Genomic DNA, 17964 nt, shown 5'->3' on the forward strand with positions numbered 1-17964 from the left:
ATGGGAATTGAGTCTCCAGGTGGAAGGGGGTGGTAAATGTATCATTGACCACCACTCAGTGAGATTCTCCTTTACACTTGTGTCCACCAGCACTCCAATCTCTGAAATCTATCAAATCCTAGGCTCCAGGTTGCCTTTGGATAACCATTTTTGCAAAGCTGTGCAGATCCAATAGGTGTGTTTACAGGGTGTGCCAGATGTGCCTGGTCACACCCTAATCACCTGGTGCACATTAGCATTATTGCTTTGTGTAGAAGCGGGGAGATGGCAAAGATCTACCTTCTACCGGTTCTGCTATAAGAGATGTGCTTATGCACTGCTCTATCACTGTGCAGGCAAGGAGATCAATGTGCCAGGGGCATACTGTATATACAGTATGTACACACACACAGATGGATGTGTGTTTGAGCTTTGTGATGCACAACCTAATGCTATAAACTGCTCACACCTATAGCAGGTCCTATTGCTTTGTACCTCGATTACGCTACAACGTCTGGCTGAATTTATCCTAATGAATTTAAGGACAGAACTCTACCAAGTGCAAACAGATCACGCATTGATAAATAGAAAAGATGATTCCCTTACTTCAAATGACTTTTTTTAATTTTATATTGGGGTTTTCTTGCGTAAAGCAGTTGTTTCTTTTAATGCCTGATCTCTATACTGTATTTCCAGACAACTCAAATTGAACAGTCCCGTAATGGAAAATTAAACTTGTATTGTCCATTTTTTCTCTTTCAGGGTGAAGTTGGACCCGCTGGTTTACCTGGACCTGCAGTAAGTAAAAAAAAAATTGAATTTCAGAAACAAAACTTTTATTTTATTAAAGCTGAATTTCAGGCAAAATGATACATAAATAAGAAACGGTTTTCTTTGCAAATGAATTTTTATTTTGTCCATCCAGTTCTGAGATTTGCACATCTCTGCCCAAATCCCTTTCTGGCTGGGCAGGAGACCAGGTTTTTATCTGATGCAGTTAGGTAACACTTAAGGCCCCTTTCACACATGCGGTCCGTTCAGTTCATCAGTTCAGTCACGTCAAAATGTATCAGTTTTCCATCCGTTTTCCATCCGTTTTCCATCCGTTTTCCATCCGTTTTCCATCCGTTTTCCATCCGTTTTCCATCCGTTTTTCATCTGTTTTTCATCCGTTGTCATCCGTTGTCATCGGTTTTTCATCCGTTTTCCATCCGTTGTCATCCGTTTTTCGTCCGATCCGTTTTTTTGACGGATGAAAAATAGGGCATTCATCCGTTCAAAAAAACGGACATTGACAGGAGCGGATGAAAACGGATGTTAACTGAGGATCATTCATTGTCATCCGTTTTTACATAGAGATACATTGATATCCGTTTTTCATCCGTCAACGGATGGATGAAAAACGGACAAACGGACAGCATGTGTGAAAGAGGCCTAAGGCCTAAATTCAGCTTTAATAAAATAAAAACGGATGACAACTGACGAAAAACTGATTAAAAATGGATGAAAAACGGATGGAAAACTGGTACATTTTGACGTGACTGAACTGATGAACTGAACGGACCGTATGTGTGAAAGGGGCCTTAAGGTTTTGCTCTTCCCTTATCTTGTGACTAGACGGTGAAAGGAAAAGGAGCAGACTGATGAGCTTTTTTTTTTCTCGCACTCTGCTCTTTCCTCCTATCAGCGTGTATCTTTAGCACATGAGTACTGCAGCTTAACCATCTGGCTCTTTGTACTGCTTCTGCCTCTGAGCTTTGCTGTACAGGAACTGCAAGAGCTCATATCAGGTCATATTTAGGTACTTACATCTCTTGCATTTAAATAAATACATTTATTGGTGTATTGTTGAATATAGAGCTGCATATATGTGTATTATATCTGCCTGAAGTTCAGCTTTCATTTATATGTACACATTTATTAGTGTATGAGTGACTTATTTGTATTGGATTTTATTCTTACAGGGCCCCAAAGGAGGCCCAGGAAAACCAGGAGAAGCTGGAAAAGCTGGACTGCCTGGCCTTCCAGGAATTGACGTGAGTAGAAAATCGACTATGAATGTACCTGTAATGTATTGACTATGAATGTACCCATAGAAGAGGTGCACACATGCAGTGTGATATGTTGGAGGTACCCAGTCTGATCATGGTATATGGGTCCTATGTTATTATCCTGTGCTCAAATCCCAAAACTTGCACAAATATATAATTCATCAAGTGCTAAAGGGATGTGACCACATGTTAACACTAGAAATTCTGGAAGAACCCTTTGCACCCTGCTATACTCTTTTCTAGAAAACTTTGCAATGAAAAAAAATGGGATTTTTAATTCACACATATTGCAATACATGTTTAAGTTGGCCAACTGCATCAAAGTATTCCCTCTCTGGCCAGTCCTACTCTGCTCTGCAAAAATGCTCAATGGACAATACTGTCCCAATTGACATCAATCCCTATAGAGACACTACATGCTCTGTGTGCAACCAATCACTGCATGAAACACTATATTGTCCAAAGTATTGGGACGCCTGCCTTTACACGCACATGGCATCCCAGTCTTAGTCTGTAGGGTTCAATATTGAGTTGACCCACCCTTTGCAGCTATAACCGCTTCAACTCTTCTGGGAATAAGGGAAGGCTGTCCAGTGTCCACAAGGTTTAGGAGTGTGTCTATGGGAATGTTTGATCATTCTTCTAGAAGCGCATTTGTGAGGTCAGGCACTGATGTTGGAGAAGAAGGCCTGGCTTGCAGTCTTCGCTCATCCATGTGTTTATGGACCTTGCTTTGTGTACTGGTGCGCAGTCATATTGGAACAGGAAGGGGCCATCCCCAAACTTTTCCCACAAAGCCGGGAGCATTAACTTATACAAAATGTCTTGGTATTCTGAAGCCTTAAGAGTTCCCTTCCCTGGAACTTAGGGGCCAAGCCCAACCCCTGAGAAATAACCCCACACCATAACCCCCCCTCTCCACCAAATGATTAAGACAAGTGCACAAAGCAAGGTCCATAAGGACATGGATGAGCGAGTTTGGGGTGGAGAAACCTGACTGGCCTGCACAGCGTCTTGACCTCAATCCAATAAAACAGTGGTCCTCAACCCTGGTCCTCAGGGCCCACTAACAGGCCAGGTTTGCAAGACAACTGAACAGTGGCGGTTCTACATTAAATTGCTCCCCGGGCAAGACTCCCTCCCGGCGCCCCCCCCCCCCCCCCCCGAAAAATAACATGACAACATAACAATAAATGCAGAGTACCATAGCAATGCCCCCAATAAATGCAGAGTACCATAGCATTGTTGCCCCCAATAAATGCAGAGTACCATAGCATTGTTGCCCCCAATAAATGCAGAGTGCCACAGCATTGTTGCCCCCAATAAATGCAGAGTACCATAGCATTGTTGCCCCCAATAAATGCAGAGTGCCACAGCATTGTTGCCCCCAATAAATGCAGAGTGCCACAGCATTGTTGCCCCCAATAAATGCAGAGTGCCACAGCATTGTTGCCCCCAATAAATGCAGAGTGCCACAGCATTGTTGCCCCCAATAAATGCAGAGTACCATAGCATTGTTGCCCCCAATAAATGCAGAGTGCCACAGCATTGTTGCCCCCAATAAATGCAGAGTGCCACAGCATTGTTGCCCCCAATAAATGCAGAGTGCCACAGCATTGTTGCCCCCAATAAATGCAGAGTGCCACAGCATTGTTGCCCCCAATAAATGCAGAGTGCCACAGCATTGCCCCCTTTGATGTAGAGAGTGCCACAACATTGCCCCCTTTCAATGTTGAGATGCCATGCCAGAGTGCCACTTTTCAATGCAGAGCGCCAGCGTTCCCCCCGACCCGTCCGTGCACTTACCTCATAGTCACTCTCTTCACTTCTCTTCAGTCCTCCCGCGGCGCCTCCTCCTCGGCCAATGGCGTGGGGTTTGCCTTTCGGCCAATCAGGAAGCGGGAGGACCCGCTCCCTGATTGGCCAGGAGGAGGATCAGTGTGACAATAGCGAATTTTCATTCGCTATTGTCACACAATGGGCGGGCTCGGGGGGGAGCAATGCTCTGCTCCTCGGCTCGGCTGTGGCGATTTTAGGCATGGGCGAACGGGGCTCGGGCGGTCCGGTACCATTTGATCCACGGACCGGTACCGGTCCGCAGCCCGGGCATGCCGCCCCCCACGTGGTATGAAAAAATGCCGCTCCGGGCGGCTGCCCCGTTCGCCCGTGCCTAAAACCGCCACTGCAACTGAAATACATCCCAGGTGATATAATTTGCTGCTCAATGATTGCAGTACTCTAGTTTGCATCTCCCCAAGGAAATACTTAAAATCTGGCCTGTTAGTGGGCCCTGAGGACTGGAGTTGAGGATCACTGCAATAGAACACCTTTGAGATGAATTAGTGCAGAGACTGCGAACCAGGCCTTCTCATCCAACATCAGTGCCACCTCACAAATGCGCTTCTGGAAGAATGGTCAAACATTCCCATAGACACACTCCTAAACCTTGTGTACAGCCTTCCCAGAAGAGTTGAAGCTGTTATAGCTGCAAAGGGTGGGCCAACCCAATATTGAACCCTACGGACTGATACTGGGATGCCATTAAAGTTAATTTGCGTCTAAAAAGGCAGGCGTCCCAATACTTTTGCCAGTATAGTATATGACCCCATGGACATTGTTCTTTTTGATTTTTGTAAGGCAATCACATTTATTACACAGAGAGTTGTCATTGCATCGCCAGAACAATATATTTTGACCATAGTATATATATAATATACACTAGGGAATTTATTTGAGAATAGTAGAGGTGTTTTAGAAATTGGTCTTCAGCATTTGTGTACAATAAAGGGGATCAATACAATGCTTTGGCTATTGAGATTTGTGCATATATACAGTGCCTTGTGAAAGTATTTAGCCCCCTTGAACTTTGCGACCTTTTGCCACATTTCAGGCTTCAAACATAAAGATATAAAACTGTAATTTTTTGTGAAGAATCAACAACAAGTGGGACACAATCATGAAGTGGAATGAAATTTATTGGATGTTTAAAACTTTGTTAACAAAAAAAAAACTGAAAAATTGGGCGTGCAAAATTATTCAGCCCCTTTACTTTCAGTGCAGCAAACTCTCTCCAGAAGTTCAGTGAGGATCTCTGAATGATCCAATGTTGACCTAAATGACTAATGATGATAAATAGAATCCACCTGTGTGTAATCAAGTCTCCGTATAAATGCACCTGCACTGTGATAGTCTCAGAGGTCCGTTTAAAGCGCAGAGAGCATCATGAAGAACAAGGAACACACCAGGCAGGTCCGAGATACTGTTGTGGAGAAGTTTAAAGCCGGATTTGGATACAAAAAGATTTCCCAAGCTTTAAACATCCCAAGGAGCACTGTGCAAGCGATAATATTGAAATGGAAGGAGTATCAGACCACTGCAAATCTACGAAGACCTGGCCGTCCCTCTAAACTTTCAGCTCATACAAGGAGAAGACTGATCAGAGATGCAGCCAAGAGGCCCATGATCACTCTGGATGAACTGCAGAGATCTACAGCTGAGGTGGGAGACTCTGTCCATAGGACAACAATCAGTCGTATACTGCACAAATCTGGCCTTTATGGAAGAGTGGCAAGAAGAAAGCCATTTCTTAAAGATATCCATAAAAAGTGTTGTTTAAAGTTTGCCACAAGCCACCTGGGAGACACCAAACATGTGGAAGAAGGCGCTCTGGTCAGATGAAACCAAAATTTAACTTTTTGGCAACAATGCAAAACATTATGTTTGGCGTAAAAGCAACACAGCTCATCACCCTGAACACACCATCCCCACTGTCAAACATGGTGGTGGCAGCATCATGGTTTGGGCCTGCTTTTCTTCAGCAGGGACAGGGAAGATGGTTAAAATTGATGGGAAGATGGATGGAGCCAAATACAGGACCATTCTGGAAGAAAATCTGATGGAGTCTGCAAAAGACCTGAGACTGGGACGGAGATTTGTCTTCCAACAAGACAATGATCCAAAACATAAAGCAAAATCTACAATGGAATGGTTCACAAATAAACATATCCTGACCTGAATCCAATCGAGAATCTAGAGAAAGAACTGAAAACTGCTGTTCACAAACGCTCTCCATCCAACCTCACTGAGCTCGAGCTGTTTTGCAAGGAGGAATGGGCAAAAATTTCAGTCTCTTGATGTGCAAAACTGATAGAGACCTACCCCAAGCGACTTACAGCTGTAATCGCAGCAAAAGGTGGTGCTACAAAGTATTAACTTAAGGGGGCTGAATAATTTTGCACGCCCAATTTTTCAGTTTTTTATTTATTAAAAAAAGTTTGAAATATCCCATAAATTCCACTTCATGATTGTGTCCCACTTGTTGATTCTTCACAAAAAATTACAGTTTTATATCTTTATGTTTGAAGCCTGAAATGTGGCAAAAGGTCGCAAAGTTCAAGGGGGCCGAATACTTTTGCAAGGCACTGTAGACCCTTTCCACATCTGGTTGAGTCTAAAACTAGAATTTTAGTTTTTGGTGTTTCAAAATGCAAATGTTCCAGTGGATATAGTAGTGCCAATATGGGGCAAAAGACACAAGTTGGAGGAGAGCTGCCAGGTTCTGGTCTGACCACTGCGCTGCAATGCAATAGAAATAAGATATACCTGTGCTCATTGCAAGGGTGTGTGGCAGTGTGCAGAGGGTTTCTGTGACCTCTGCAGACATCCACAGTCTGGCCAACATCCAAGTTGTTAGTTCTTCTTAATTGATCAGTCCTGCTCTTTCTAGATAAGGCTGACCCATAAGGTGTCATCTTGGTGCATAATCATCCAAGCTGAAGGGAAAGAAGAGTGCATGCCCATGTCACCATTGTCCTGCAAATGAATCTCCCCCCAACCGTCTAGTGTTTCTAGGTCCTTGGATCATTTTTGTAACATAAACTGAAGGATCTGTTGCCATTTTATTATTTATCCATATGTCAGATGGTTCATATGAGATGTCAGTCCCAAAATTCCGAGTGGTGGGAATGTTAGACAGCAAGGGGAGGAGAAGACCAGAGGAACTTTGTGCTGCTGAATCCAAGCAAGTAATAATATAATTGTACACAGACTGTCCCAATAATCTCTAACCTAAAATTAAACTAAAAGTACAAAATATGAACACTCAACTTACAAACTTAGGCCGGCCACACACGGTTCAAACTCAGTCGGTTCAGCAGTAACCGGATGAGATTCAAACCGTTATTGGGCAGGCTGACTGTACCAAGTTGATTAATCAACTTTGGTACAACCAGCCGGCCCAATTCACTTGGGATTATCGCAAGCAGGTGATAATCACTGTCTTCTTCTTTGGAACAATTGCTCAGCAGGAGGGATTCCCTGTGGTTGCAAGAAAGGAATTCAAACCTTGTATGGCTAAAGCCTCGTACACACGCAACGATTATCGGCCAACCGATCGTACGTTTTTTGTCCAGAGTGGTGTTTTGTTGGTTGGAATGTGCCTAGACTGCACACAAATTTTCTCGCCCAACAAAAATCTACTTCAGAAGTGATGTCATGTGTTGGTTTGCTTTCTTTGTGTTCTTTCTTCTCTGAGCATGCCCAGTCTTGCTCATAAGATTTTTCCCTGTCGAAATCTGTACTGACTGCACGAAAATCGGCCGTGTTTTGACAGCGGACAAATATTTTATAGCCTGCACACCAGATTTTTTCGGCCGAAAAGTCGGAGTCGGTTGTCGGAAGCATCATACTAACAAGCCGAAAATCGGCAGATCGGTCGTCGGACGAAAATTCCCTGCCGATTTTCGACTCGTGTGTATGAGGCTTAAGTCTAAAGCCTCGTACACACGCAACGAATTTCAGCCGACCGGGGTCATTTCTATAATGCCCACTAATATAAAGGGTCATTTCTTTAAAACCCACCAATGTAAGGGGTCATTTCTATAATGCCCACCAATGTAAGGGGTCATTTCTATAATGCCCACCAATGTAAGGGGTCATTTCTATAATGCCCACCAATGTAAGGGGTCATTTCTACACTGTCCATCAATGTAAAGGGTAATTTCTTTAATGCCCACCGACCCATGTAAGGGGTCATTTTTTACACTGCCCATCAATATAAGGGGAAATTTCTATAAAACCCACCAATGTAAGGAGTCATTTCTACACTACCCATCAATATAAGGGGTTATTTCTATAATACCCACCAATGTAATGGGTCATTTCAATAATGCCCACCAATGTAAGGGGTCATTTATACACTGCCCATCAATATAAGGGGTCATTTCTATAATACAGACCAATGTAAGTGATCATGTCTATACTACCTATCAGTGTAAGGGGTCATGTCTAGACTGTCTAGACTGCCCATCAATGTAAGGCGTCATGTCTATACTTCCCTAGGCATGTCTATACTTCTACTGGGCATGGGTTATTTCTATAATACCCACCAATGTAAGGGGTCATTTCAATAATGCCCACCAATGTAAGGGGTCATTTCTACACTGCCCATCAATATAAGGGGTCATTTCTATAATACCCACCAATGTAAGTGATCATGTCTATACTACCCATCAATGTAAGGGGTCATGTCTGGACTGCCCATCAATGTAAGGCGTCATGTCTATACTTCCCACCAATATAAGAGGTAATTTCTATGATGTCCATTAATGTAAGAGGTCATGTTTATGCTTTCCAACATGTAAAGGGTCACTTCTACACTGCCCATCAATGTAAGGGGGTATTTCTACAATGGCCACCAATGTAAGGGGTCACTTCTACACTGCCCATCAATGTAAGGGGGTATTTCTACAATGGCCACCAATGTAAGGGGTCACTTCTACACTGCCCATCAATGTGAGGGGTCAGTACAATTTTTCACTACCTATGTTTCTTTTCTGGGCATAATTATTATTATTTGTTTCATTTTATGAATATGAAGTGAATCCCTTTCTTAATCCTTTTTTTTAATTCCCTGCAACCTGCTGATCACGCTAATATATATCAATAACAATTCTAGCAAAGGTTCCCTGGGGCCATAAAAAACCCATTTCAAGTAGGTGAATTGCCCTATGCAATTCACTTATACATATAGACTGGTGGTGTCCGCTGTTAGTTTTGGTAGAGTTTTTCCTTTAATTCAGCAAAAACAGATTATTATTTCAGGAGACAAAAGACAGTTCTGGTGATTAAAAATGGCTAATGAGTTTTAAAGCTCATCTGACTTCATTGCTAGTATGGCTACTAATATTATTGTTTTTTTCCAGGGCCTGACTGGACCTGATGGGAAATCCGGACCTGATGGACCTCCAGGAGAAAGGGTACATTGTTCCTACCATGTCTAAAATGAGCTCAGCCATAGATGTTATGGCATACAGTCAAATGATGAATGTAATGGTGATGGGTTTACAGGCTGTTTGAGAAGTGTAAAACGTAATAGGTAACCAGGACGTTCTGTTAGATGGGAATTTGTAGCCTTACCTGATGTTTCTCTGTATCTAATTTTGCTGATCTTTGCCACCAATCGCATTGGCATGTAACTTTTTTGCCTTCTGAAACATGGCAGGTTTGTGATGCTTACAGGAATCTGCTGAGAGTTGGAATAGAGGGTATTCTTCTGCATTACTGTATTCGGGGCATTAATATAACATTGTATAGTATAGATCAATATTAATGTAATGTGTTTTGTTACAGGGAGATATTGGACCACCTGGACCTGATGGACCTTCAGTGAGTACAGATCTAAAACTCACACATAAGTATTACATGTGACTTTCAGATTGTTCAATAAATGTTTCTTTAAATGTTTTATTCTCCTGTCTTTATAGGGAAGAGGACCACCAGGACCTCCTGTAAGTGACTGGTAAACTTTATTTGAACAGCAATACCAAATGTTTCTCATTGGAGTCAAAGCTTCCCTGCATTAGTCCATGATCCATCTGAAGTTGCATTGGTTAAATCCAATCTTCGTGGCTTTGTCTACTGAGACACCCCTCGATATGTGTACCCAAATCAAAAAGTTTCTAACATTTATTGCAACAACTTGGCCTTACTTCCATGCGATTTTTGTTCCTCACTAGCCAAAATAGTTTCCTGATATCAATCTTACTGTTTGATCTCTCTGTACTCTATCCTCCCTGTTATAACCTGCCACCATCTTCTGTATCCTGGCTGTATCTTCCTCCTACCTCATACCATCCATCCTCTATATCCTGCCTGTATCATCCCCCTCCCTGATACCATCCATCCTCTATATCCATCCTGTATCTCCCCCCTCCCTGATACCATCCATCCTCTATATCCTGCCTGTATCTCCCCCCTCCCTGATACCATCCATCCTCTATATCCTTCCTGGATCTCCCCCCTCCCTGATACCACCCATCCTTTATATCCTGCCTGTGTCTTACCCCTCCCTGATACCATCCATGATCCATCCTCTATATCCTGCCTGTATATTGCCCCTCCTTGATACCACCCATCCTCTATATCCTGCCTGTATCTTCCTCCTCCCTGATACCATTCATACTCTATATCCTGCCTGTATCTTCCCCCTTCCCTGATACCCTCCATCCTCTATATCCTTCCTGTATCTTCCTCCTCCCTGATACCATTCATCCTCTATATCCTGCCTGTATCTTCCCCGTTCCCTGATACCATCCATCCTCTATATCCTTCCTGTATCTTCCCCCTCCCTGATACCATCCATCCTCTATATCCTGCCTGTATCTTCCCCCTCCCTGATACCATCCATCTTCTATATCCTGCCTGTATCTCCCTCCTCCCTGATACCACCCATCCTCTATATCCTGCCTGTATCTTCCCCCTTCCCTGATACCATCCATCCTCTATATCCTGCCTGTATCTTCCTCCTCCCTGATACCATTCATCCTCTATATCCTGCCTGTATCTTCCCCCTTCCCTGATACCATCCATCCTCTATATCCTTCCTGTATCTTCCCCCTCCCTGATACCATCCATCCTCTATATCCTGCCTGTATCTTCCCCCTCCCTGATACCATCCATCTTCTATATCCTGCCTGTATCTCCCTCCTCCCTGATACCACCCATCCTCTATATCCTGCCTGTATCTTCCCCCTTCCCTGATACCATCCATCCTCTATATCCTGCCTGTATCTCCCTCCTCCCTGATACCACCCATCCTCTATATCCTGCCTGTATCTCCCCCTCCCTGATACCATCTATCCTCTATATCCTGCCTGTACTCCCCCTCCCTGATACCATCCATCCTCTATATCCTGCCTGTACTCCCCCTCCTTGATACCACCCATCCTCTATATCCTGCCTGTATCTTCCTCCTCCCTGATATCATCCATCCTCTATATCCTGCCTGTATCTTCCTCCTCCCTGATATCATTCATCCTCTATATCCTGCCTGTATCTTCCCCCTTCCCTGATACCATCCATCTTCTATATCCTGCCTGTATCTCCCCCTCCCTGATACCATCTATCCTCTATATCCTGCCTGTATCCCCCCCTCCCTGATACCACCCATCCTCTATATCCTGCCTGTATCTCCCTCCTCCCTGATACCACCCATCCTCTATATCCTGCCTGTATCTCCCCCTCCCTGATACCATTCATCCTCTATATCCTGCCTGTATCTTCCCCCTTCCCTGATACCATCTATCCTCTATATCCCGCCTGTATCTTCCCCCTTCCCTGATGCCATCCATCCTCTATATCCTGCCTGTATCTTCCCCCTCTCTGATGCCATCCATCCTTTATATCCTGCCTGTGTCTTCCCCCTCCCTGATACCATCCATCCTCTATATCCTGCCTGTATCTCCCCGCTCCCTGATACCATCCATCCTCTATATCCTGCCTGTATCTCCCCCTCCCTGATACCACCCATCCTCTATATCCTGCCTGTATCTCCCTCCTCCCTGATACCACCCATCCTCTATATCCTGCCTGTATCTTCCCCCTTCCCTGATACCATCCATCCTCTATATCCTGCCTGTATCTCCCTCCTCCCTGATACCACCCATCCTCTATATCCTGCCTGTATCTCCCCCTCCCTGATACCATCTATCCTCTATATCCTGCCTGTACTCCCCCTCCCTGATACCATCCATCCTCTATATCCTGCCTGTACTCCCCCTCCTTGATACCACCCATCCTCTATATCCTGCCTGTATCTTCCTCCTCCCTGATATCATCCATCCTCTATATCCTGCCTGTATCTTCCTCCTCCCTGATATCATTCATCCTCTATATCCTGCCTGTATCTTTCCCCTTCCCTGATACCATCCATCTTCTATATCCTGCCTGTATCTCCCCCTCCCTGATACCATCTATCCTCTATATCCTGCCTGTATCCCCCCCTCCCTGATACCACCCATCCTCTATATCCTGTCTGTATCTCCCTCCTCCCTGATACCACCCATCCTCTATATCCTGCCTGTATCTCCCCCTCCCTGATACCATTCATCCTCTATATCCTGCCTGTATCTTCCCCCTTCCCTGATACCATCTATCCTCTATATCCCGCCTGTATCTTCCCCCTTCCCTGATGCCATCCATCCTCTATATCCTGCCTGTATCTTCCCCCTCTCTGATGCCATCCATCCTTTATATCCTGCCTGTGTCTTCCCCCTCCTTGATACCATCCATCCTCTATATCCTGCCTGTATCTCCCCTTCCCTGATACCATCCATGATCCATCCTCTATATCCTGCCTGTATCTTCCCCCTCCTTGATACCACCCATCCTCTATATCCTGCCTGTATCCCCCCCCCCTCCCTGATACCACCCATCCTCTATATCCTGCCTGTATCTCCCCCTCCCTGATACCATCCATCCTCTATATCCTGCCTGTATCTCCCCCTCCCTCTCACCATCCATTCTCTATATCCTGCCTGTATCTCCCCCTCCCTGATACCATCTATCCTCTATATCCTGCCTGTATCTCCCCCTCCCTGATACCATCCATCCTCTATATCCTGCCTGTATCTTCCTCCTCCCTGATACCACCCATCCTCTATATCCTGCCTGTATCTTCCTCCTCCCTGATACCATCCATCCTCTATATCCATCCTGTATCTTCCCCCTCCCTGGTACCATCCATCCTCTATATCCTGCCTGTATCTTCCCCCTCCCTGATACTATCCATCCTCTATATCCTGCCTGTATCTTCGCCCTCCCTGATGCCATCCATGCTCTATATCCTGCCTGTATCTCCCCCCTCCTTGATACCATCCATCCTCCATATCGTGCCTGTATCTCCCCCTCCCTGATACCATCCTTCCTCCATATCGTGCCTGTATCTCCCCCTCCCTGATACCATCCATCCTCTATATCGTGCCTGTATCTCCCCCCTCCCTGATACCATCCATCCTCTATATCGTGCCTGTATCGCCCTCCTCCCTGATACAATCCATCCTCCATATCGTGCCTGTATCTCCCTCCTCCCTGATCCTACCCATCTTCTTTTCCCTACCTTCCATATTGATCCCCTTCCAGTAGCTCCAATGTTTTTATATTTGTTGTTCTGCATTTGTTGCCTTTACCCTTTCGATGTTTTTTTAACCCTTGTATCTTATTTGGTGTATCCTGACAGCCTGCCCTCACTGCTCTACCTGTACCTCTACGTCTTGTTGACCCATATAGTCTTAATGCATGGCTTGTGTTCTTGTGCCAGTAGCTCTTGTGGATTTCTCTACTTTTTGGAAACCTGTTATTATGGCTCATAGAGGATGCCTTTGCTGATCTCTACTTTTTAAAATGCTGGTTTCCTGGCTGTGTATCAATACATTTTTATCAATATTTAAATCAGTGTATCAGCAGCAGTATGCATATAAGGACTTCTAAAATTTGTCTCACCTTCCCATCTATATACTTGTTTCTGCTCAAAAACTCAGAGCATATGGAAGCCAATAGGTCACCAAATCAAACAAATAAGTAGTATTTTTAGATGGAAGGTAGCCCCAAGAGTTTGTCATCTCAAGTTTAATCTAACAACCAGTTGTAGAGGTTATTCTGTATCAGATTTTGGTCATGTTGAGCCAGGTCACATTGCATTAATCAGCAACATCCTTTGTGTGACTACAGATTGTGTCTGATCTGTGTCTTCCTTCCAGGGTCTGGCTGGACCGAGTGGCTTACCAGGCGGTAAAGGACCCCAGGGACCAACGGTATGTTATTTTTTGTTTGCTACTCTGAACGGGTATCCTGAACCAGGGCTCAACAACATAACTTCAAGGGCTTAATTTAAATGCAACTTTAACTCAGCAAATTGGACCCTGACTCTCAAATACATTAATAACTAAATATCACCAGTGGAGGCTCCTCCTTATTTTACTGCATGTGCCCACATTGTGGAGATTTTCCCTTACTTCCTTTTCTGGTGTAACGCTCACCCTTAGAAGGGGCTGTTGAAGATAGACAGGTTACCAAATAGTACAGAGGCTGCCAGTCACCCAAGCACAATCCCACACTCAGACAATTAAGGCTTAGTCTAGGGGATGTCTTTTTAGGGTTTATTGCTCAAGAACTGGAGGGGGGTTTAGGGTTATGGGATACTCCAAAAATATCAATAATCACAGTAGGAGGGCAAACTTCTGTCCAATTTACCCAAGAGAAGCTTTTCTGGAGGCAGCAGGGTATGGCTAGGATGTTGACTGCCCTGCAACAGCAGTCCATCAGTCCATAAAGCAGCCTCTGGCAACTGGTTGTTCTTTGGCACTTGCCCAACTATCAGTCCCGGTGAAGTCCCTGCAAATCCTCTGCGAAGGTTAGAAGGATTGCTCTTTCAGTCCAGGGTTTAGAGACAGTGCCCTTCAAATAGGGTAATTCTTTGGCAATAATTTTCAAGTCTTCAGCCCAACAACCACTGAGGCCCAAGCAGCAATTTATTTTCTATCAGCCCCCCCAGGAGACTGGAGCCCTCCCTTACAAGGAAAGAACAATCTGCTCAGGCTTCCTGTACATTTATCACCTCCTCAGCCACTGGATGTCCCCTTCCAGGGATTGACCAGAGCATAATAAATATTCAGCTGATCATTTAAATCTCCCTCCCTATCCCCCTCCATGGATCAACAACCACTCCACTCACTACAGTGAAGTCAAAAACTAAATTTACCAAGCAGTCTAAATAGGGGGGGGGGGTGCTACAATGGTATCTCCCCACAGGAAAAGGTAGTGAGGTTACTTGCAGACAACCCAAAAAACCAACCAAAAAAAAAAAAACCAAACAGACTCTAAACCAGTTTTTCTCAACCTCTTTACCCAAGAGAAGCCCTTGAAATTATATGCAGGTCTCGGGGAACAGTGGAAAAAATACCTCCTTAATCAGCAGTTTTTGGGAAAAATGTTCCCCTTACAGTGGTAGTCAGAAAGCCCCCCTTCCAGACAGCTTAAAAGATCACAGGTGACCTGGCGCTGGTAAGCGGCACTAGACTTGGACCTATCCAGGCACCATCAGATGGAAGGTCAATCAACCACAGCTCAAGGAACCCCCAATAACCTCTAGAGGAGAATGGCTGCTCTTAACCATTCCCAAAAAAAGGGGCAAATTCAACAGTATAAACCTGACAGAGGTTATGTTCCAACTCAATGAAAAAATGTTTACACTTCAAGTGTTAAAATGTTTAAAACAATAATCACAAACCAGGCGCTCCTGGGATGCCTGTAGAGATGACTTGATAAAGCGCACAGCGCGAAACATGTAGTCATGGCAACCATATAGCTTATAGTCCACCCTGGTTCCTGGTATTTCCCCGCACCAGCCTGTCCGGCTGATGTCACCGCTACGGAACTACAGCGGAGTCCTTTCATCCTCGCGCCGGCTGGTTTCCGGCTTTGTGCACACACTGCTCAGCAGTCCTGGGAGACTGACCTCCTCGCACTCGTGTTGCTTGCTGCCAGGTGCCCTTGTCCACTCCAGCCCAGGGGGATGTAAGCATTTTATGTACTTTGTTTTTAGGTTATCAATACCAATAAACTGTTAACCCTTCCTATACTGGATGTTCACCTGACTTCCTTATCCATTGCATCCCGGTGTGGTTCATGCGCTGCCTTCCTCATGTACTTTTGTTAAAATGTTTAAGATCAACATTTAAAGTCCAATTTAACCTTAATTTTCTATTAGCCTGATGGCATCAGGCTGCCAAAAAACTACAGTACTGTGGTCAGCATGTATATTTTTTTATAAAAATATATCAAACTCCCCTATGCCTACAGCACACTGGAGATCTCCTATAAAGAGCACAGCAGTCCAGAACTTTAGGGGTCCAACACACCAACGTCTACACGATCAATAACACTATTCTGGGAGAGTGACCATTGCTGATTTCAGCACAATAGTTGTGACTGTGCAGTGGACATATTGGACTGGTTCAGCTGGACTTTAAAGGGAATCTATTGACTATATATTCCATTTTTAATTGTTAAAGAAGTATTAAATAAAATAGCATTGTATCATAAAACCATTGATGAATTCTGCGCATTCATTTAGTCAAAAGCCTTTGTATTTCCATCGAGCTGTATACTTTGCTTTTCCATCTTCAAGCCTTGATGAAGGGTCTTTGGCCCCTAAATGTGCCGACACTATTATAAAATCTTCCATTTTATCCCATTGAAAACATTTTTAATCTGGACGAGTGACTGGCTTCAATCTCAGATTCTTTTAGTTACTCTCTAATATGACAGCACTAGTAATGAATGCATTGTTACATGCTCTTTAGAAGAGTCTTGAAGCTTTTGTTTGTCAGAAGTCATTATTAAGTTCATGTGTGATCTTTATTATACAGGGACCTGCAGGTCAAGCTGGCCTTCCTGGCCCACCAGGACCACCAGGCCCTCCGGTAAGCTGCTCTAATTATATGTGATTGATTACCGTGGTTTTGTGTTTATTTCCCGTGTCTCTCAAGTGTAAATTTCCTTTCCTGTACTGGAAAAAACAGCAGCTAGAATCTTATTTGGTAAAGACGTTATCCTCTATACTTTGTTAACGATCCACATTGTAATATGCCAGCCCAGCAGGTAAAAGGCCATGAACATTTTGCAGTTGCTAGACTGGAGCCTTTAATTAAAAATATCAAAAAAAATAAAAGATATGTAGTCACCTAAAGCAACCAAAGAGATTGCTTTATTTGGTTTAATGTTCCCTGTCTTTCCACATAAGGTCTTATACCCAGTAGGTATATATTACCATGATGAATGATTAGTGATAGGATCCTGAAGCTTTCTCTCCTCTCATGCATTCTCTGATTTTTTATCGTAGGGTCTTCCAGGAGTTGTTCCTGACAGCAATGGAGATTTGCAGGTAGGTTTTCAAATGTTCTGGCCCCATTAGCCTTGGCCATTTTAAGGACACGTGAACAAGTATCCATAAATGAATAAGTATGAATGACAGTCCTTTTTCTTCAATGCAGTGTCCAGCTGTTTGCCCACCTGGCCCACCCGGTCCTCCTGGCATGCCAGGATTTAAGGTAAGACTATCATAAGCTCCTGTCAGTTCTGCCCATTTCAGACCTTTACGATGGGGAAGGGGGCACTACCTTTTGTGGTTGCATGGAACGAAGGATGCTTTGGAGTATCGTTGGAGTGCTGGTCAAGGGTTCTGTCAATTTCAGACTAGTAAGATGGGGGAGGGGGACACTGCCTTTTGTGACTGCATATGAATCTATCATAGGGCTATCGTAGCCAACTGTCAGTCATGAATCTGAGATTGGCTTTGTGTATCGTTGGGATGATAGTTAAGAGATCTGCCCATTTCAGACCAATAAAATGGGGAAGGGGGCACTGTCTTCTGTAGTTGTATAGGAGTCTATTGTAGGACTATCGTTGGCGCCTGTCAGTCGTTAATCTGAGGTTAGTATAGTTTATCATTGGGTTGATGGCCAAGACTTCTACCGATGTCAGACCATTGAGAAGGGGTACTGCTTTTTGTGGTTGCATAGGAGTATATCGTAGGCATCTGTTAGTCATGGATATGAAGTTGGTTTGGGGTATCGTTAAAGGTGCTGTTTAAGGGTAC

The 17964-nt window shown here is 44.2% G+C and overlaps 1 protein-coding gene across 1 annotated transcript in view; it reads left to right on the forward strand.

Moving 5' to 3' along the window:
- Positions 1-17964, forward strand: part of COL9A3 (collagen type IX alpha 3 chain) — a 77638-nt gene that overhangs the window by 22045 nt on the left and 37629 nt on the right. The window contains exons 3-11 of the mRNA XM_082271636.1: positions 742-777; positions 1944-2015; positions 9233-9286; positions 9660-9695; positions 9794-9817; positions 14066-14119; positions 16736-16789; positions 17209-17250; positions 17360-17416. Coding sequence (XP_082127762.1) covers positions 742-777; positions 1944-2015; positions 9233-9286; positions 9660-9695; positions 9794-9817; positions 14066-14119; positions 16736-16789; positions 17209-17250; positions 17360-17416 — 429 coding nt within the window. The remainder of the gene's footprint in view (positions 1-741; positions 778-1943; positions 2016-9232; positions 9287-9659; positions 9696-9793; positions 9818-14065; positions 14120-16735; positions 16790-17208; positions 17251-17359; positions 17417-17964) is intronic.

This window comes from Pelophylax lessonae (assembly GCF_965119305.1).
Source record: "Pelophylax lessonae genome assembly, chromosome: 11".
NCBI lineage: Eukaryota > Metazoa > Chordata > Amphibia > Anura > Ranidae > Pelophylax > Pelophylax lessonae.